At 45.8% G+C, this 22021-nt stretch overlaps 1 protein-coding gene across 2 annotated transcripts in view; it reads left to right on the top strand.

Annotated features, from left to right (window-relative positions):
- Positions 1-6780: 6780 nt before the first annotated feature.
- Positions 6781-22021, top strand: part of MEIS3 (Meis homeobox 3) — a gene marked incomplete at both ends in the record, with an annotated part of 31000 nt that continues 15759 nt past the window's right edge. For both annotated transcript variants that reach the window (XM_083369444.1, XM_083369443.1), the window contains 4 exons: positions 6781-6839; positions 14282-14429; positions 18511-18561; positions 19985-20035. In XM_083369444.1, coding sequence (XP_083225570.1) covers positions 6781-6839; positions 14282-14429; positions 18511-18561; positions 19985-20035 — 309 coding nt within the window. The remainder of the gene's footprint in view (positions 6840-14281; positions 14430-18510; positions 18562-19984; positions 20036-22021) is intronic.

Below are 22021 nucleotides of genomic sequence, written 5' to 3'. Positions count from 1 at the left end.
GGGGGAGGAGGAAGAGGAGGAGGAGGAGCAGAATGTGGGGTCTTAGGTGCTCTCTGAGCTGGACGCTTTTCTTGCAGACGTTTCACGGCCCAACTCGGTACCCCAACCAGGTGCCTTGAGTGTGTTGGGAAAGGGACATCTCCTTGCCAGTCCCGTATCCCAAACAGGTGCCTGGAGGAGATGAGGAGGAAAAGGCTAGGGGGAGCGGGGTGGGGGGGGGGGCGAGGCAGCCCCTTCTTCTCCTGCCGGCAGTCCTGGACCGGTTTCGGGGCGGCTGCCCTGCGGAGCCGAGAGACGGGCAGAGAACGAGTTAAAAGCGAAAGGCCCGCCGACTTCCGGATGTGTTCGAGGCCCAGGGCTGTGCGGAGAGAAAACGCGCATCTTTCTCCGCTCGCCTCCTCCTTCCACGCGGGAGGGGTGGGGGGTGGAGGGGAGGGGAGGGGAGGGAGAGGGAAGGGAGAGCAGGGAACGGCGGCTTGGAGCGGGGGGGGGGCGAGGAAGCCAAGCCGCCCCTTTGATCCTCCCTGGCATCTTCCTCCGAGGAGCCCCCTCCCCACAAAAAGCCAAACTCTCAAGTCACCAGAGCGGGCGGGGGGGGGGTTTTGAGGGCGGCGCGGCGCTGCCTCGTCCATTTCCTCCTCTCTCCCTCCCTCTCTCTCTCTCTCTCTGTCCCCCTAATCCACTCCCCCTCTTTTTCTGCCCCCCATCCACTGCCCCCCCCACCAAGATCCACTGCTGCGGCTTTAAGAGGAGGAGTGCGGGGGGGGGAAGTGGCAACCCCCGGCTAATGTGTGTGTGTGTGTGTGTGTATTTCTCTTTCTCTCTCTTTCTCTGCCAGCTCCCCCCCCATCCACCACCACCACCCGGCCTCCGCCGATTCCAGCGGGCGGCTGAGCGCTGAATTCTCCTCGGTGGTGAGAGGTTGAGTAGGGGAAGGGGGTTTTAGGGAACCTCTGAGGGCCCCCCCCAATCATCACATCCCTTCCTTCCTTCCTTCATTCATTCCTTCCTTCCTTCCTTCCTTCCTTCCTTCCTTCCTTCCTTCCTTCCTTCCTTCCCCTTCCTTCCTTCCTTCCTTCCTTCCTTCCTTCCTCTGGCACCTTCTCTAGCTGTTTCTCTCTATCAACACTCCCGCGCCCCCCTCCCCATTTCTCCGCCTTTGCATCTTGCCCGGATAGGACCGGAGGCGCATTTAAAAAGGGAAAGGCAGAAAGAACGGCGCGCCGGGGAGGGGAGGGGAGGGGAGGGGAGGGGAGAGGCGAGGCGGGCGCCTGGTTGGGAGTTGAGGTCCATCTTTTGAAGCCGAGAACGAGGAGAAGGGCGGGAAGATTAGAAAGGAACGGGCGTGAAAAAGCGCCTTTTCCGGCTCTTTTGGGAGGGGGCTGTTTCTCTTCTTTCCCTGGTGTCTGCCCCCTCCCCTTTTCCAATTAGTACCACCCGGGTTGCCCGTGTGTGTGTGTGTGTGTGTGTAGACACACACAGAACCCACCCCGAGGACGAGGCTCATCAATCACGGCAGGCTGACATTTCCCAGGATGGGCAGCCGCGGCGGCGAACGACACAAGCCCAGATCTACTTCGGAGAAAGCAGGGATCGCCGCCAGCTAGCTCTCTAGCTCTCGGCGCCTCGATCTTCCGCCCCTTGCCCCAGCCTCTCCACACACACACACACACACACACACACACACACTCCCCACTTCCACGCAAACCTCTAAGCGAGCCCCCAGCTCGTCTCCTGCGAAGGTTTCCTTAAACGCGCTTTAAAAACCCAAAGCAAACCGCGGGACTTCTGAAAAAGGACGGCGGGGGTCTTCTTCGGATTTTTTTAAATTTTGTTTGCTTGAGTAAAACGACCCCGCAAACCGCTCCTCTCTGAAAAGCGGCGGGGGTGGGGGTGGGGGGTGGAGAGAGACTCGACGCGAAACCCGAACTCTGGACCAGAGTTTGCAGCTTCTTCTCCTTCTCCGCCCCGGCGCCTTGGATTTGATGGGGTCGCAGCCCGGACTCGAGATGGCGCTTCGGCTTTGGGGAGAAGACTGACCGGCCTCTCTGGCTCCCCCCGAAACCCCCCTTCTCCCGGGGGGGAGACGCCAGGAGGAAGAGAAAACCTGGAGAAAAAGCTCGGGAGCGTCTCATGGCCCAAAGGGTAAGTCGGGACACCCCCCCCCACCCCCCACCAGCCGCTTCCCCGTCACTGGTCGGGTTTAAAAAAAAGATCATCATCATCATCATCATCATCATCATCATCATCATCATCTTCACCGTAATGAACAGGCCCTGACTGAGACGTCAGATCTCAAAGTCAGATCTTCCAGATAGGGTTAGGGCTTTTGTTTTGTTGTGTTGTTTTTTAGGGGTAGAGTGTGTGTGTGTGTGTGTGTGTGAACGGTTGGGTGTGATCTAAAAAAAAAAAACCTAAGGTGCGCTTAAACGGCTTTCTCGGTTTGTGCAGATCGCTCGTGGTTGGGACCTCTTCGGGTTGCCTCGTCGTTTTCCGCCGCAACTTCTTAACTTCATCAATTGTTTTGCTGGTTGGTTTTTGGGAGAGAGAGAGAGAGAGAGAGAGAGAGAGAGAGAGAGAGAGAGAGAGAGAGAGAGAGAGAGAGAGAGAGATATGGACAGATAGATATTGAGTTATAGATAGACAGAGATATACCGGTAGATAGATAGATATGGACAGATAGAAAGGTATAGAGTTGTACAGACAGAGACAGACAGATATTATAGATATACAGAGAGACAGATGTACGGAGAAATACAGAGATATAGAGGGAGAGAGACAGACAGACAGAAAGATATAGAGATATAAATAGATACACAGAGACAGACAGAGATATAGATGGGAGGGAAGGAGGGAGAGACGGAAAGACAGACAGACCTCGTTTTAAAAAGTCTTTCTTTCTTTCTTTCAAATGAACTTGGCAGTTGTCACTTCTTGGTCAAACTCGGGGCGCCCCAACCTCCTTCTCCTCTGCATTTAACTTTGGGAGTTGAGAGGCTTTTCTTTTGGGGTTTCCCCCCCCCCCCAAAAAAAAAAGCGGGGCGGCGACGGCGGGGTGAGGTGGGAGGAAGGCAGGAGAAGAAAAAGAAAGAAAGAAAGAAAAGCGGCCCAGAGCAAATCCTCGCCGTCTCCATAGCAAACTCTCACGAGCGAGAGAAACGCGGAAGGAAGGGCAGCGGCGGCTGGAAAAGGCGGCGGCGAGGAAGGCTTGACTTTTCCCCGGCTCGACTTTCTCTTCTTCTGCCTCCCTTTGAAGTCCGGCTGCTCATTTGAGAGCTTCGGCGGGGCAGGGTTGGGACACTTCGGGGGGGGGGGGCTTTGGAAAGTTTTTGCAGCCCCCCTTTCCCCCCCTCCCCTGACTCCCCTCCGGGAAGCGACAGGAAAGAGCGACCCGGCATGAAAGCCCCGGGTTCAGGTCTGGCACTTTGGCCCCTTGGAAGCAATTCAGAAGCCCCCGCCGCCCCCGCCCCGGCTTCTCCCCGACGGAGGTCTGGCGAGGTCTGGCATCTCGGCTCTCTCTCTAGAAGATAGACGGTTATATTTGGGGGGGGGGGGCAGGTACAGTTCTGGATAGTAGAAGAAAAAGACCCGGTACTTTCTGCTAAGTATTACGGTATTACTTATTATTCCCTTGGTATGATTTAATCGACTGTTCTTTAATTCAAGCAAAATGTAGCTTACATGATCTTTCTTTCTTTCTTTCTTTCTTTCTTTCTTTCTTTCTTTCTTTCTTTCTTTTTCTTTCTTTCTTTCTTTCTTTCTTTCTTTCTTTCTTTCTTTCTTCTTTCTTATTTTTCTCCTGTCTTTCTCTTTGTCCTTCCTCCTTCTTTCTATTCTTATTCTCCTTCTTTCTTTCTTTCTTTCTTTCTTTCTTTCTTTCTTTCTTTCTTTCTTATTTTTCTCCTGTCTTTCTCTTTGTCCTTCCTCCTTCTTTCTATTCTTATTCTCCTTCTTTCTTTCTTTCTTTCTTTCTTTCTTTCTTTCTTTCTTATTTTTCTCCTGTCTTTCTCTTTGTCCTTCCTTCTTTCTATTCTTATGCTCTTTCTTTCTTTTCTTTCTTTCTTTCTTTCTTTCTTTATCTCTCTCTCTCTCTTTCTTTCTCTTTGTTTTTCTTCCTTCCTTTTTCTTTCTTTCTTTCTTCTTTCCTTCCTTCCTTCCTTCCTTCCTTCCCCCCTCTCTTTCTTTCGTTCTCTCTCCAAAACAATTAACAGTATTTATTATTATATCCAATTCTTTCTGATGTAACTTTCCAAGATGTAGAAATCAATTATTTCTGTAGAAAAGGGAGAGCAGGGAAGGGAAACATCCAACCTTGTTACAATTTATTAATCCAAAAATCTGTAGGATCAATACTTTTCAAAGCAAGATCTGAACTATGATTTCCCCTTAATGTATTTTGGTGAACATATAAGCGTGTTCGCCTGTGTATTTCTGTATGCAGGTTTCAAAAACGTTTCCCTTCCGAGTATTTTGTTTTTATTTTTTAAAGTGTATTCTGAAAAGTCACTGGAGTCTTTGCAGGACTGAGTGAAAGAGAAGAAAAGAGAGGGAGGGAAAGGTTAAACGGATCGGCTCCTCTTTGCTCCTAGCTGAGCTGTAAGAGGTGATTTAAATAAGAATGGGTGCTTGGCAGGGTGGAAAAAATCCGCACTTCTCCCCCTACCAAGGGAAGGAAAGTTTTGCTCTCTTTTGCTTCTTTATTTAAAAAAATAATTGTAAAGTTTAAAGTGCAGTGCTGGATTTCAATTCATTTATAAAGACAAAGAAAGAAAGAAAGAAAGAAAGAAAGAAAGAAAGAAAGAAAGAAAGAAAGAAAGAAAGAAAGAAAGAAAGAGGAAGGGAGAAAGAGTGGGGAGAAAGAGAGGAAGGAAGGAAGGAAGAAAAGAAAAGAAGAAAAGAAAAGAAGAAAAGAAAAGAAAAAGAAAGAAAGAAAGAGAAAGAAAGAAAGAAAGAAAGAAAGAAAGAAAGAAAGAAAGAAAGAAGGGAGGGAGGGAGGGAGGGAGGAAGGAAGGAAGGGAGAAAGAGTGGGGAGAAATAGAGGGAAGAAGGAAGGAAGGAAGGAAGGAAGGAAGGAAGGAAGGAAGGAAAATAAATAAGTGTAGGCTGATTTCATTTGGGGAGAGCAGCTGGCGAAGAAGTTGACCAAAAGAGGCTGAAAAATAATGGCAAAAGTTGATTGCCCATGAAAAAAATCAGCTTTGGTTTTATCCTTCTTTTTCAATGTCCAGTTGTAGAGGTGGAAATGCAGATTTGCACATTTTCTATGACAAAATCCCATAAATAAACAAACCTACAAAGAATAAGATTGAGAGGGGGAACATGTGGGCCAATCTGATTTCTGTCTCAAAAGTTCTGCTCCTTTCAAGGAAGGGGGGGGAAAGTCCCCCTCTTTTTTCTTTTCTTTTTAAAAAGTTTCCCCAAAAGCCACCCAGGTGCTACTGACTTCTGTTCTAGGAGCCAGCCTGGGAGGGTGATTCATGAGAATAAGGCATTTTTGTGTATGGATGTGTGCGTTTAGTTCCTTTCTAAGGCAAAATGAGAGTGTGTGTGTGTGTGTGTGCGCGCGTGCGCGCGCACGCTATATTTGTGGGTATGGAGAATTGGGGGGTTGAAGAACCCCAAGCTGAAGGGTGCGGAGATTCCCCCAGCCAGATCTGCCTGCAAACACAGCGTGTGAAGCCTCTGAGTTTGGGGTGCTTTTGGAAAAGCGGGTCTCTGTGGATGTATTTGTGTGTGTGTGTGTGTGTGTGTGTGTTTCTTTGCTTCGATCCCCAAATCGAAGGCTGCATTGGAGGGGGGGGGAGGGGGAGCTGAAGTGGTGCTTGAACTCAAGCAGGCCCCCCCAGTCGTGTGAAATTGACCAGCCGCGCTGTGAAATTGACTTAAGTGGGCAAAAGGTGGAAATTCCTGACCAGAGGCTGAGGGATGGGGGTGGGGGTGGGGGGCGTTGGGAATTCGTTTGTGGGTAACCCACACACGCACAAACATAACTCGCACCTTGCCTGGAAATGAGCGTGAGAAGGACCCACTGGGCTTTAAGGGGTATTTGGGACGGGGAGAGGGGCTGAGTTTTTGGCGTGTGTGTGTGGGGGCGAAGAATTTGGGGAGGGGGCAGAAGGGGACAGGCGAGGCGAATGATGAAACCAAACCAGTCCTTGGTCCTCAAAGGTGCTTTTCAAAAGGCAACTGGACTATCTATCTATCTATCTATCTATCTATCATCTATCTATCCACACACACACACACACACACACACAGAGAGAGAGAGAGTCCAGTTGCCTTTTGAAAAGCACCTTTGAGGACCAAGGACTGGTTTGGTTTCATCATTCGCCTCGCCTGTCCCCTTCTGCCCCCTCCCCAAATTCTTCGCCCCCACTTTGGAACAACCCTCTGGAGACGCCTGCTTGGAAAGCCCCCACCCCACCCCCCTGGGGGGGGCGGGTTTAGCGAAAATGTCCTGGTTAGGTCAGCCTGGATTTGGGCGAGCATTTCCTAGTTGTAGGGCAGGAGGGACGGGGGGGGGGCTGGCGCAAGGGGGCTGTTCATCCTAAATCGGGACTCTGAAACTTTTTTTCTTTTTCCTTTTTCTTTCCTTTCTCTCTCTCTCTCCCTTCTTCTCGGCGCCTGATCCAGTACGATGATTTGGTACATTACGCCGGAATGGACGGGGGAGTTTCTCTGCCGGCCTTCGGAGACCCACACCCGGGCAGGGGTCTGCAACATCACGCTTTGAACCAGGGGGGCCCTTATGGAGCGGCGGGGGTTAACCACCGGCCGGGCATGCCTCCGGGACTGGGCGCCAACGACGCCTTGAAGAGAGAGAAAGATGAAATTTACGGGTGAGTTTCGCGGGGGAAGCGCCTTTCTCCTGCGCTCTTGGCCCGCGCAAAGGGGTCTCTTTCCCCGGCCATTCCTCACCCCCCCTTGGGGGCCGTCCGGACCAGACCTTCCTTCCCCCTCCCGAAAAGATCAGACGACTCGCTGGTTCGCGCCGCACGTCGGAACGCCTCTCCGCCGGCTCAGCCCGCGCGAAGCGGGCTTAACACGGGAGTTCAAGGGAGCGGTTCTTTACCCAAGGGTCGCCTCCCGAGAAATCGTGTCTGGGGTGTGAAGAAGGTAGACGGAGTAAAGAGAAGACCCGTGTCCCCGCTTGCTGGGGCTTGCCCCAAATGAAGTCCAAGGACAGATTCGATTCGGCTGGACGGCTGGGTTACTCTCTCAGTAGATCGAATGCGGGTTTTCTTCCTGGTTTCCCCTCTCTCCCCAAGAGAGCTCTGGTCGCCCCCTTATTTGCCCAGAAACGAATCAGAATAGAGTTGGAAGGGACCTTGGAGGTCTTCTAGTCCAGCCCCCTGCTCAAGCAGGAGATCCTATAATACCATTTCAGACCAAGGGCTGTCCAGTGATGAACCTCGAGCGATGAAACAAGGGTGTCTCGTGTTTTGCCTTAAGCGGCTGATTCGATCCCACCCCTCCCTCGATCTGCCGTCTGGGAAAAGCAGCAGATCAACTCCTGTTTTAGCTCCCCTTCCCTAATCCCAGATCATTGGGGTTTAGCTGGGCGGTATTGCTCTCCCCAGCCTACTGGATCTCCCTTCCCCAGGGATCTTTTCTATCCTGAATTCCTAGATATTCTTTTAAGTAACTGAAGTCCCTGAACTAATTGAAGATCCTTAATCTAACTGAAGCTATATATATATATATATATATATATATATATATATATATATATATATATATATATATATATATATATATATATATATGTAGCCTTGTTGCTAAGAAAACTGCCTAGTGGGGGGATCTGCCTGCTTTTGGGTCTGAGAATCCTCTTCCCTAAATCTTTGCCTCACTGGGTGCAAGGTATCAGAGGAAGGAAGGAAGGAAGGAAGGAAGGAAGGAAGGAAGGAAGGAAGGAAGGAAGTTATCCACTGCTCAGAAATGGATTTTTTCTTCTTCTCTTCTTTCTCCGGAGTTTCTTTTTAATCTCTGCTGGATCTCCTTCTTAAGATGGCCTGCTTGCCTTGGGTGGGTGGATTGTGTAAATCTACCGGGCAATCAAGTATGAGCACGTTTCTAGTGAAGCCCTGTGGATTTCCTTCTCTCGGTGGGCCTGGACACCCTTCACTTGACTTGGATGCGTTCTCAGGACACAATGAGAGCTGGGTCAGCCCGTCCTATGAATTGATAATTTAGAGTGGTGTTTCTCAATCTTGGCAGCTATGCTGGCTGGGGAATTCTGGGAGTTGAAGTCCGCTCATCTTCAAGTTGCCACGATTGAGAAACAATGATTTAGAGCATTGTGAGTATTCAACCAACTTTTTTTCCCCCCAGTAACAAAGTTAAGACTGATGCGTTGATATGAGATGGCGGCCTTTTTTTATCCTGGCTGAGGAAGAGAGATGCTTCTATGGGTGGGTAATTTAAAAAGGGCAGACTCTGGGACATTAGTATTTTATTTATTTATTCCTTAGAGCTACAGTACTTCCCACCTACTGTTTAGGAGTTCATAGTTATCATAGTGTTCCCTGCGCTCATTTTTCCCCCCAACACAACGGCCTGGTCTATGGAGGTTCTCAGTCAACCAGGCTGTGGTTATCCTAAAGGTGCTTTTTCCGAAAGGCAACTGGATTTTCTTGTGTTTTTTTTCCCTTTGAAAAACCTCTTCTCTGAAGAAGCTTCTTCAGGTCTAATTGACTAGATGGGACCGGAAGCATTTCTGTTCTTTGCAGTCATCTATTTCTTTGCAGGCACTAATCGAGGAGAGAAGCAACTTAGAGCTAAGGAAAAATTTCCTGACAGTGAGAACAATTAACCAGTGGAACAACCTGCCTCCAGAAGCGGTGAAGGCTCCAACACTGGAAGTTTTTAAGAAGAGACTGGACAGCCATTTGTCTGAAATGGGATAGGGTTTCCTGCCTGAGCAGGGGGTTGGACTAGATGACCTCCAAGGTCCCTTCCAACTCTGTTATTCTGTTATCTAGTTGTTACCATCTTGAAGTTGTTAGCTTTCTCTCTTTTTTTCCCAAAAACAAAAAAATCAAATAAGTTTACTCGCCTTTTTGGAAAAAGCACCTTTCGGGCTACAACTTGGTGACGTAAAGGATTTGGGGGGAGGTAGGACCTGAACCTGTGTCTCATTGGGGCCAGTTGAGACCTCAGCCGGCGGCTCTCTTTGGCCCTGCCATTCTAGCCAAACCGTTTGGGTTTAACCACCAGGAGAATGTGTCTTCATGCTTCGAAGCCTAGCCAATGGTTGGGAAGACAAAGGGTTTTGAAATGGGGTGTTTGGGGTCTCCTGCAAAAAACCGAAACAAAAAACCAACCTTGCCACTTTCTCATATGCCCCAAAGAGGGGGGGGCATGGCCCAAATTGAAGAGGCTGCCTCTGGGCTAGGGCCAAATTCTTGCAACGTTCCAGTCTGTACAACTGGAGTAGCATTTCAGAAGGAGCAAAGATCTTAACGTATTATATATTTGCCATCCAGAGTTGCTTCAAAATGAGATGTGTGGCAAATAAATTTATTTTATTTTTATTTTTATTTTTTATTTTAGTTATATTTATATACCGCCCTATTCCCTGAGGACTCAGGGCGGTTTACAGGGAATTAAAATCCAAAATACAAAAATTAAGAACCAAATTAAAAAATATTAAATTGACCCTGTACTCAATTAAAAAGAACCCCAAATTAAAATTTCTCCTCAGTCTGGGCCCGAGAGCTCGAAGAGCCAGGTCTTCAGGCCCCGGCGGAATGATCGGAGGTCGGGGGCAGTTCTCAGCTCCACCGGCAGCTGGTTCCAGAGGGCAGGCACTCCCACCGAGAAGGCCCTATCCCTGGGTGTCACCCGCCGGCAGTCTCTCACCGGCGGGACCCTGAGCAGACCCTCCCTGTGGGAGCGCACTGGGCGAAGGGCGTTTGATGCCGGCAGCAGGTGTTCCCTCAAATATCCCAGACCAAGGCCATGTAGGAAATTTAATGGAAAGTTAGATAAAAAGAAAGAGAAAGAAAGAAAGAAAGAAAGAAAGAAAGAAAGAAAGAAAGAAAGAAAGAAAGAAAGAAAGAGAAAGAAAGAAAGAAAGAAAGAAAGAAAGAAAGAAAGAAAGAAAGAAAGAAAGAAAGAAAGGGATAGATAGATAGATAGATAGATAGATAGATAGATAGATAGATAGATAGGAAGATAAGATAAGATCAGATCAGATCAGATAAGATAAGATAAGATAAGATAAGATAAGATAAGATAAGATAAGATCGATAATAGATAAATACAGCATGCATTTGGTCAAGGTTTAGCAGCAGATACAGGAGGATAAATGACTTTGGGACAACAGATTTAGAGGGCAGTATGATTAGGGCTTGATGGAGCTTCCCATTTCAAGAGCAGTCTACCTTACACCACAGGGTCAGGAGAGGAGAGCCCTTCCCTCTGCTTCTGAACATCCCAAGCGACAGACTGGGTTGTTTCGGGAAACGAAACCGGTTGATTCTCCTGACCTAATCCATCCGCCACAATTGGTAGGAATTTCTAAGAAGAAGGCAGAAAGGAGCTGTGTGCTTCAACCGAGTAAGGGGGGGGGGAAATGATAAACTGCTCCCTCCCTGCTCAGCAGAGGGTTTTTTCCCCCTCCCTCCTTCATTTAATTAATGTGATTTATCATTCCGAGTTTTGCATTTAGATGGTTCCACAAACAAGTATTTGATTCTTCCTGGGCTGTTTGAGGTGGAAACTTCCAATGAGGGAATGAATTTGGAAATGTTAAATTTCTGGGGCAGGAATGAAGCGTGTGTGTGTGTGTGTGTGTGTGTGTGTGTGTGTGTGTGTTTGTGCAGGTTGGTTTGCAGACTTTTGTAAGACCAAAGAATAGATCTGAATCTAGCTTTTCCAAGGTCATACCCTCAAGGAGTTGGATGCAGTTTCCTTTGTACTGAATATACGAGTAAAAGAATTCCATTTATCATCCTCTAATACTATTTAAAGATGAAGTCGGATAAGGAAACTTGAATAGTTTTGTTTTGTGGCACAGGGAAGGAAGCGAAAAAGGCTTGGGGGGGATTCACTAGACGGGATGCCTGAATCTACCCAATCAGGTGTTTTCCTTTCTGGCCCGACCATATTGCAAGCCCACAAAGAGAACCTGAAAATTTCCCAGGTATACTGCTACCGGACCTGGAGGCTCTACTTCTCTATTGGTATCAATCACTGCTGTCCTGCCTTCCTTCCGTGGCTTTGCCAAATCCAGCCTTGGGTGGATGCTTTGGCAATACTGAAATCAAGACCGCCACGTATATCTATCTTCCAGTACAATCATTAAAAGGATACATCGGGGGGGGGGTAACTTTTCCCTAGTACAGATAGTTCTCAACTTATGACCACTGGTTGTTAAGTGAATCGCTGCAATTGTTAAGTGAGTAACGTGGTTGTTAAGTGAATTTGGCTTCCCCCATTGACATTGCTTGTCAGAAAGTGGCAAAAGGGGATCGCATGACCCCGGGACACTGTGACCGTCATAAATATGAGTCGGTTGTCCAGCGTCTGAATTTTGATCCTCTGACCACGGGGATGCTGCAATGGCCGTAAGCATGAAAAACTGTCCTAAGTCGTTTTTCTTGGTGCCATTGTAACTTTAAACCAATTTCCTCAAACAGAAAGACTTTAAAGTGGATGCACAGACTTCTCTCCACCTTTAACTTCCATCTTAGCGAGCCAAGCGGCAAGCAGCGGCTTAAATTTTGCCATTTTCTTCTCCGTAAATCAGAGGGGAAGGGAAAATGGATCACTGCAAGATTGAAACACACGCACATCCATCCTTCCTTGTTTTGTTTTTCCTACAAAAGCAAAATGCTCCACAGAGCCACACACTTAACAGTTATTCAGTGCTGGGCCTCTGTTACAAATATTTGTGTAACATATGGTGCGTGAACTTGTATAATGTATAAAAGTTGCCTCTGCCTTAGCTGTCCATCCAAACTCAGCTGGGAAAAAAAAGAGGGGAGGAAGGGAATGGAGGAGTAGACTTTATGGGTTGGAAGTTGGACACCCACCATGACATAAATCAGAGTGAGGATAAAGCCGGAGTGCGCCCCACCAGCAAGCACAATCTTTTAAACTAACTTTAACCCTAGACACACGGACACAAAAGTTTCTAATAGTGCATGCAGACTTTGAATCTTTTCCTGAAGCTGTTTCAGCCTTCATTCTTTCTTTGCAAAGGTACAGATCTTTTCCTCTCTTCGCTGGTCGAAATGCTAAATTTCTGATGTAGAGAAAAATGGAAGGATGGTGATTTTTTTTAAAAGGTCACTAAGGCTGAGAAAAGGCTGAAATAAGTTTTTTGGAAATAAGGAGGAATTTCCTGACAGTGAGAATTATTAAGCAATGAAACAGCTTGCCTCCTGGAGTGATCCATCACTGGAGGTTTTCAAGAATAGAATAGAATAGAATAGAATAGAATAGAATAGAATAGAATAGAATAGAATAGAATAGAATAGAATAGAATAGAATAGAATAGAATAGAATAGAATAGAATAGAATAGAATAGAATAGAAATTATGGAATGGAATAGAATAGAATAGAATAGAATAGAAATTAAAGAAGAATAGAATAGAATAGAATAGAATAGAATAGAATAGAATAGAATAGAATAGAATAGAATAGAATAGAATAGAATAGAAATTATGGAATGGAATGGAATAGAATAGAATAGAATAGAAATTAAAGAAGAATAGAATAGAATAGAATAGAACAAGAACTAGAATAGAATAGAATAGAATAGAATAGAATAGAATAGAATAGAATAGAATAGAATAGAATAGAATAGAATAGAATAGAATAGAATAGAATAGTTAACTTTATTGTCACTTTCAATGTACACTAATTGGCATACATTAAAATGAAATTTCATTGCATTCAGCTCTCAAAGATTGGACAACCATTTGTCCAGGAATCACTAATGTTTCCTGTCTTGGGCAGAGGGCTGGACTAGAAGACCTCCAATCCAGGTCCCTTCCAGACCTATGATTCAATGATCCCATGATTTTGTTTTTCCTCCTTATTTTTCTTTTTTGGGGGGGGGGAAGCCCTTCCCTGATGTGCACATGGGAGTCCTGCAATGAGGCTGCACATCGGTGACTCAGCATGATGCACATTGATGCTGCTTTGGTGGAGGCACCGTTGCATCGTGATGGACGTGGCGATTGTTGTACTTGGAGTTTTCAGCTGTTAGTGGGATGACCAAGGAGGAACGGAGAAGAGACGGAGCTGGGAGAAACATTTTGTGATTTTTTATTTTTTTAAAAAAAAAACGTCTTTCGTTCCTCTGACTTCCTGTAAATCTTCTACTAAATTTAGAAAGCCTGCCTATAGCATTCTGGGTGCATGCCCTTTTGAAATTGGGGAGGAGGGGAAAAGAGATTTTTAAAGAGAAGCAGGCAGAGGAGGCCTTTGAAGTCTTAGTGAATTCCCGGGACTTCCTTTCAAGGGCAGCCATAGGAGACTTGTGGAGAAAGGCAAAGATGGGGGACCTTCTGTTTCCTGGGTTAAAAAGTGTGCTTGCTCGCTTCTCTTGAACGGTCTTGAAAAGTTCAAGATTTGTCTGTGGGGGATCTTGGTGCTCTCTGAGACTGAAGATTTTCTTGCAGACAACTTTGTGACCCAACTAGAGAAGATCATCAGTGCTAGAAGGGAGTGGTGTTTGCTCTCTGATTAGAAACCCCACTCCTTTCTAGATGATGTTGCCTAGTTGGGTGGTGAAATGTGAGAAAACAAGCAAGCTCAGAGAGCACCAAGGATCTCACAGTCCTCCTCCTCCTCCTCCTCCTCCTCCTCCTCCTCCTCCTCCCCCTGCTTCTCCTCCTCCTCCTCCTCCACAAAGTCTGCTTCCTTCTAGCACTGATAATGTTCCCTAGTAGGGTCATGAAACGTCTGCAGGAAAACCACCAAGCTCAGAAAACGCCAATAGTCCTCCTCCTCTTCCTCCTCCTCCTCCTCCTCCTCCTCCCCCTGCCCTTCCCCCTGCTTCTCCTCCTCCTCCTCCTCCACAAAGTCTGCTTCCTTCTAGCACTGATAATGTTCCCTAGTAGGGTCGTGAAACGTCTGCAAGAAAACCGCCCAACTCAGAGACCATCCGGGATCCCACAGTTCAACCCTGAGCTACAAATATCCTCTTCTGTGGGTAAAGATTTGATTTTCTTCCCACCAAGAGCTAGGAGGAGCCAAGGTTTCACCTCTTCCAGCATGCCTTGGCTGGCACCTGCGTGCAACTGGTTTGTTCCCTTCGTTTCAGGCACCCCTTGTTCCCGCTGCTCGCCCTGGTCTTTGAGAAATGTGAGTTGGCCACCTGCTCTCCCAGAGACACGTCCGGTTCTTACCCCGGAGGAGATGTCTGCTCATCGGATTCCTTCAACGAAGACATCGCTGTCTTCGCCAAACAGGTTGGTTTCTGCAGAAGGGATGGCAACACGGAGAGGGAGAGAGGAGGTGGTCTTGGCAGTAAAACAATAATAATAATAAAATGTACGTATAAATATCTTTTCTCATTTAATAGCCCAGAAGAATGTTTCTTAGCCCACTGGCGAGCTGTACGTCATTTATGGCTCACTCAGCTTCTTTTAATGGCTCTTAGTCTGGTCTCCTGGAAGCAATGGGCTGGACTGGACAGCCCCTTGTCTGAAATGGCACAGGGTCTCCTGCTGGAGCTGGGGGTTGGACTAGAAGACCTCCAAGGTCCCTTCCAGCTCTCTTCTGATTGATTCAGTTCTAAGCTCATCACAGATGACCAAGTGAATGGCTCCTAAAAAGCCTGCGTTCAATTAAGGTCTTGGAATAAAATCTGAAGGAAACTTTTTTTTTCTTTGATAAAGATCTGTGGTACAAAGAAGTGCCACAGATGAGGAATTTTGATGGAACGATAGAAAGAAAGAAAGAAAGAAAGAAAGAAAGAAAGAAAGAAAGAAAGAAAGAATAGATAGATAGATAGATAGATAGATAGATAGATAGATAGATAGATAGATAGATAGACGGACAGATATAGATATGACAGATATAGATAGATGATAGAGAGATATGACAGGATAGATAGATAGATAGATAGATGATAGATAGATAGATAGATAGATAGACAGACAGACAGACAGACAGACAGACAGACAGACAGACGGACAGATATAGATATGACAGATATAGAGAGATGATAGGAAGATAGAATAGAGATAGAATAGATATAGATACATAGACAAACAGATAAAGTAGATAGATAGATAGATAGATATATAGATAGATAGATAGATAGATAGATAGATAGATAGATAGATAGATAGATAGATAGATAGATAGATAGATGATTGAGATAGAAAGAGACAAAAATGATAGGTAGACACCCCATGCCCTTAAAAAGCAATTATTAGAAAGTTCTCATTAACCAAATATTAACATTTTCAATATATGGGCCGTACGCTTGGCGAGCAGTTTCAGACAGTAGCAGCAAGTGCGGTAGAAGGCTAACTCCACATGAGACAGGTTGCTGAGACTGCTGAAGCATCTACAATCCCAGAAGGTCATGATGCGGTCTGATCCAAAGCATGTCAGGTCTCCTGAACTATCTTAAAGAGAAGCTTCAGCTTTTGGGGGAGGTAGCTGTGAGGCAGAAAACCTCCCTCCCATCCTGGACTTTTGAGGCTTCTATAGTGGAAATTGAGAGTCAAACGTGAAAGTTGAAGACCCCCTACTTAGGGCTGTTTTCGCTGCCACTTTGGACCATGGTTTGAGACCCTGGTATTAAAGTGTGATATGGCATTGCAACAGGAACATCTAGGGGCGTTTCTCAAACTAGGCAACTTTTAACTCATATGGACTTCAACTCCCAGAATTCCCCAGCCAGCAGTGTTGAAGTCCATCCATAGGAGTTGAAGTCCACCCATCTTAAAATTGCCGATTTTGAGAAACAGTGCTTTACAGTTTAGAGCAGTGTAGAAATCCTGTTAAGTAAACAACATAATGTTAATAAAGAATACTGTCACGGGTGTGGAAGAAGGATATGAGTGGAGCAAGGAGGCAAACGTTGAATTCTGGGAGTGGAAGTCCACCCCTCTTAAAACATGCTGGCTGGGGGATTCTGGGAATGGAAGTCCACCCCTCTTAAAGCATGCTGGCTGGGGGATTCTAGTGTGAGTGTTTATTCTATAAATTCCAATGCTCCAATAGCCAATAAAGATTGTGAATTCACCATCTATGACCCAGATATTTCCATATTTTCCCATTGTCCATAACTGGCAAGGCAGGGGCATGTATGGGGAAGAAGACGATTGAAAAAATTAGGAACGTGACATTTTTCAGTGCCGTTGTAACTTTAAACAGCCGCTAAATGAACTGTTGTAAGTTGAGGACCACCTGTATAGGATTTCTTTCTTTTTTTTTTTGCATTCTCTCACACAGTACCATTCCTAAAGACCCTGTGTTATTTCTAGTTGAGAAACCATCATCCAAACCCAAATTATACGTTATTTGATCTTGACGACTTGAGGTCTTGCATAAAAGGAAGAAAATAAAAATAAAAATACTTCCATACAGTTTTTCCTCTCCCCTCCCCCCCCCCCCTCTCTCTCTCTCTCTCTCTCTCTCTCTGCTTGTTATCCAGGCCAAAAGAATGGAATTCTGTCTCTCCCCACCACCACCAACTTCTTCTTGAGGTTCCAGTGAAATAGTGAGCCCACCCATTGACCTGAGACTTTTTTATTATTATTCTTTTAAAAAAATCTACATCTAGGATGATTCATCGGAAAACCGTTTCTGTGCCTGGAACGAGCAAAGAACATTCATATGTTAGAAGACAGAATAATGATAATATTAGCCTAATGTTCTTGGGTTGGAAAATGGGGTTTAAGGGTGGGAGAGCTTTCTAAAGGGCGGAAGAAATAGCTCAAGCGTTTCCTTCCATCCCTGGGTTGCCTGGGCTTCAAACTCCACGCCCCACCCTGCCAGGATTTTAAACCCAAGTTCAAAAGCGGTGTTGCAAGATGCCTTCAAAAGGACCTATAAAAAAAGCGAAGAATGGAAGCACTCGACATCCCAGCTCGCTCCTTGCTTGTCAACTCTCTAAATCCTTAAAAAAGAAAAAGAGGGTCTTAAAGCTACACAGACATTTCTTTTGTCGTTATCAGAGAAGGAAAACACGACTTTGGGTTTTGTTTCCGGGTTTTTTTGCAACTGAAAAAGCGCAGTCGAAGACGGAGATTTAGCCTCTCGGCCTCCTGCAGTGCTTTTAAAAATATAGAAATAAACCTTTATCAATCAGGGGTCCCCAACCCCCGGGGCCACAGCACGCTACGGGGCTGTGGCCCATTTAGAACCAGGCCGTGGAAGGCGCACGTGCCCGGCACTCATGCAAATGGTGTTGCACAGGTGTGAGCATGCTCGCCTGCAACTCGTGCAGAACCATCCTCTTCCCCCCCCCCCGCCGCCCCTGCCGGTCCACAAAGGTGGAAAGGTTGCAGACTTCTGTTATTGATGAGTGCTTCTCAGCAACGTGGCTGGAGAATTCTGGGAGTTGAAGTCCACCCATCTTAAGCGGTCCAGTTTAAGAAAAACTGGACGAGAGATGCTTTTGGGGGTCCCTGATTCTTAGATCTGCTGGGGTCTCTTAAAAGGGAAGGTGGTCCGCTTCATTTAGCGCCCGTTCAAAGTTACAACGGCACTGAAAAATGTGACTGAGGACCATGTTTCACAGTCACGGCCTTCGCAGCATCCCCGTGATCACGTGATCAAAATTCAGATGCTTAGCGACTGACTCACATTTACAACGGTCGCAGCGTCCCCGAGGGGGCGCACGTGATCCCCTTCTGCGACCTTCAGACAAGCAAAGTCAGTGGGGGATGCCGGATTCACTTAACAACCAGTTTCTGACTTATCAACTGCAGCGATTCACTTAAGGACGGAGGCAAAAAAAGGCTGTAAAATGCGGCAAAACTCAACCAATGTCTCACTTAACAACAGAAATTTGGGCTCAATTGTGGCCATAACTTGAGGACTACCTGTAGCCCCCTCCCCACAAGATTTTTGGAGAGGTGTAAAGCTACTGAGCCCTCTGGAAAAATTTGCCACTGCAAGGATTTCATTTCGTTTCCTTTCTGAAAGGAGACAGATGGAGCGAAAACTGACCTTGTGATGTGTGTGTGTGTGTGTGTGTGTGTGTGTGTAGGAATTTTAGCAAAGGCAGAGGAGGAAGAGATAATTTTGGAAAAGTAAAATGCACAGATTCTTTGCCAGCTGGAATTCTCCATGGGGGGGGGAATCACTTCGTTTGCCGTTGCTTTGCAGGTTTTTTTTTTCCCCTAGGAAGTGAGAGAAACAGATTTTACTTTAGGGGTTGTTTTTTTTTGCTTTTTCTTTCCAACAATGCACGGCTTAGATTTCCCTCTGTTGTGTTTTACCCTTACTAACGCTGTTCCTTCTCTTTTTCTTCCGTTTCTCCGTTCCCTCCCCCCCCCCCCCCCGTCTTCCCAATGTCTCTTTTTTTAGGTTAGGACAGAAAAACCTTTATTTTCTTCCAATCCTGAGCTGGATAATTTGGTAAGGACGCTACTTGTTTCCTTTAAAAAACACACACACACACACAAAACAAAAGAGGGGACCTCCTCAAGCGTTGTTCTGTGTCAAACTTTGTTTTCATTCTCGCTTCATTTCTCTTTCCCTTGTAATGATCCCCCTTTCATTTCTCTGTCTGCTGCATCGGTCACTCCTTTTTATAGATACACGTCCCCAGCAGGATTTATCGCTTTGGGTACAGTAGCTGGCAACGGCCAAGTGGAAAGAAATTTAAGTCAGTTTCTGCCTTTTAGTCCTTCGGGTCTTACAGAAGTCTGTCCTTTTGGGGGGTGGGGGTGGGGGGCAAGGAAGATTGCAGCCTACCTCGCTGGGTGGTTGTGCTCTGGAATAGTGCCCCTTGAAACTGGGTTTCTTTGCTCCACCCAACCTCATGCTTTGCAGGCTGGCTGGCTGACTATTCTGAGACTTTCCAATTTAGAGAAGACTTCAGGCTTTGAAGACTTTTTAGACTTTCCTATAGAGAAGAACAACTAAGATGATTAAAGATCTGGAGAGAGAGAAACTGTATTTTATTTTTATTTATTTTAATTCCATTTATATCCCGCCCTTCTCCGAAGACTCAGGGCGGCTTACAAGCTTAGCAGTAGTATGAAGAACAGTTGCAGGAATTGGGTATGGCCAATTTAGACAAAAGAAGGACCAGGGGTGACATGATAGCAGCATTCCACTATTTGAGGGGCTGCCACAAAGAAGAGGGGGGGGCAATCCTATTCTCCAAAGCCCCTGAAGGCAGGACAAGAAACAGTGGATGGAAACTAATCAAGGAGAGAAGCAACCTGGAATTAAGAAGGAATTTCCTAACAGTGAGAACAATTAACCAGTGGAACAGTTTGCCTTCAGAAGTTGTGGGTGCTGCATCACTGGAGGTTTTCAAGAAGAGGCTGGACAACCATTTGTCTGAAATGATATAGGCTCTCCTGCTTGAGCAGAGGGTTGGACTAGAAGACCTCCAAGGTCCCTTCCAGCTCTATTCTGACAAGTGACAAAAAATAATAATTAATATATCAAGTGTTGGGGAATTTAGGCGAGCGAGAGGAATCATTTCTGCCTTTGTAGACATTTTAAGCCTCCCTGTCCAATCCATGATTTGGACCAAGATTTCTCCTCAATGGACAACTTTTGTTGTGAATTTGTCCGGGTTAAAAACCTTAAAATCCAGCTGACCTATCATACTGCTAAGCTTGTAAGCCGCCCTGAGTCTTCGGAGAAGGGCGGGATATAAATGGAATTAAAATAAAATAAATAAATATGGCCTAACCCTACATGTTCATCATCATCATCATCATCATACCACCATGATGTCCCGCAAAATGCATTGCAATAAACAAACATATTTTTACACAGTAAGGCCCAATCAATTTTTCCCCCCTCCCTTTTCTAATTGTAGATGATTCAGGCTATCCAAGTGCTGAGATTTCACCTCCTGGAGTTAGAAAAGGTAAGGGGTGCTTCTTCCAAAGTTTGGTTCGTGTCCCCCTCCTCCCCTCCACTTCTTTTTCTCCCCACTAACCTCCGAAAAATAAAACAAACACCAGACCAGCAATTTTGCCAAGAAAGCAGGGAATCTGTTTTATGCGGCTTTTTTTAAAAAAAATTGAGTCAGTTTTTGGCTGGTGACTACGGCCTCAACAAATCCCTGCAGCTTTTTGGGGTAAGATTTCAGGAATGCTTTGCCATTGCTCGTTTCCTAGGGCTGAGAGAGACTGGCTGGCCTGAGGTCACCCAGCTGGCTTTGTGCCTGAAGGTGGGCGTACAAGGCAGAAAGAACATCCCAGTCTGTGTTCTGTTCTTCTGTTCTTTTCTTTTACATTTTATTTTATTTATATCTGGCCGGTATTATTTGCACGTAGAACTCCAGGCAGCAGCAGACATACCACAAATGAGGTTTGCTATTAAGCAGCAGAGCTGCAAGCGCATACAATTATCTCTGCGGAAATACATTTAAGTTTCTTACAAATATGAAAAACTGGATTTTTCAGCCCACACAGGTGTTCGTGTTCTGCAAACTGCCTCGTTCCGAAACACATTTGCATTTTTAAGTTTTCATGCATTGGCAGTGTTGGTAGAGATATGTCTGATTCTGTTGCCTAAGAGCTGGCAGAGAGTTCTTCTATCCAAGCAACAGCCAAACCTCTGCAAATATTATTTAGCATCTGTATCTATCCCTTAAAACTTCAAATGTGTCTACCTTGATCCTCAAGAGGACTGGAACCTTTGCTTTTTCCTTTCCACAAAACCTAAGCAAGCAGACGTCAGATGTGTCACTGATATCTATCAATGCTTCATCTCCACACATTTTTCCCCACACATTTTTTCAGGGACTTAATTTAATCTTTTTAAATTGCTCTTAATTTTTGTATTGATGTTTTATATACCCTGTAAACCGCCCTGAGTCCTTCGGGAAAGGGCAGTATATAAATTCAATAAAATTCAAAATTCAAATTCAAATTTCCATGTTTCCTTAAAACGGTCCCCACCACTTTTGTTCTGGGGGAAAAAATGTTTTGGGGATGTCTCTTGGAACAGTGAAGCAAAAAAAAAAAACAACCCAAAACCAAACCTTGGGATTTCATCTAGGACTGGAGAAACTTTGTTATCTCCAGCGATGGAATTTAAAACAAAACAAATAAAAAACTAAAGTCTCCTTTGGCAACAAACAAAAATTTGCAAAGAGTTTCCCTTTTTCTCATTCCCAACAGCAGCTGGCGCCAATTGGGAGACTCTCCTGCTATGGAAGCGACACAGGGAGAAGCTTTAAAAGTAGATTTTGAATCCAGAGGGTTCGAGGAAGAGATCTGGCGTTAGACTCCGGGGGTACCCAGTGGAAGGCTGCCTCCCCCCGCCCCCAAAAAATGCTTCTGTGCTTTGCTGAAGACGCAGGCTTAGACTTTCTACGGCTTAGGCTTTAAGGCAGCGTTTTGTTTTTTTCAACCTTGGCAATTTTAAGGGCCGGGGAATTCTGGGAGTTGAAATCCACCCTTCTTGAAATGGTCAAGGTTGAAAAAGGCTGGTTTAAGAAGACTTTCAGGAGACGTTATTTCATTTCTTTCTTTCTGCGATGTATATTCCCATCCGTTCTGGAAAAGCTGCTCTTGTCTTCCCTCCTCCTTCCTTCCCTTTCCTCTTTCCTTTCCCTGCCCCTCCCCCTCCCCCTTCTTTCTCTTTCTCCTTCTTTCTTTCTCTTTCTCCTTCTTTCTCTTTCTCCTTCTCCCTTTCTTTTTCTCCTTCTCCTTCTTTCTCCTTCTCCTTCCCCTTCTCCTTCTTTCTCTCTCCTTCTCCTTCTTTTTCTCCTTCTCCTTCTCCTTCTTTCTCTTTCTCCTTCTTTCTTTCTTTTTCTCCTTCTCCTTCTTTTTCCTTCTCCTTCCCCTTCTTCTTTCTCTCTCCTTCTCCTTTCTTTTTCTCCTTCTCCTTCTTTCTCTTTCTC

Source organism: Vipera ursinii (assembly GCF_947247035.1).
Source record: "Vipera ursinii genome assembly, chromosome: 9".
Taxonomy (NCBI): domain Eukaryota; kingdom Metazoa; phylum Chordata; class Lepidosauria; order Squamata; family Viperidae; genus Vipera; species Vipera ursinii.
Note: the sequence above shows the minus strand (reverse complement) of the source record. Positions and strands in the feature narration are given on the sequence as shown.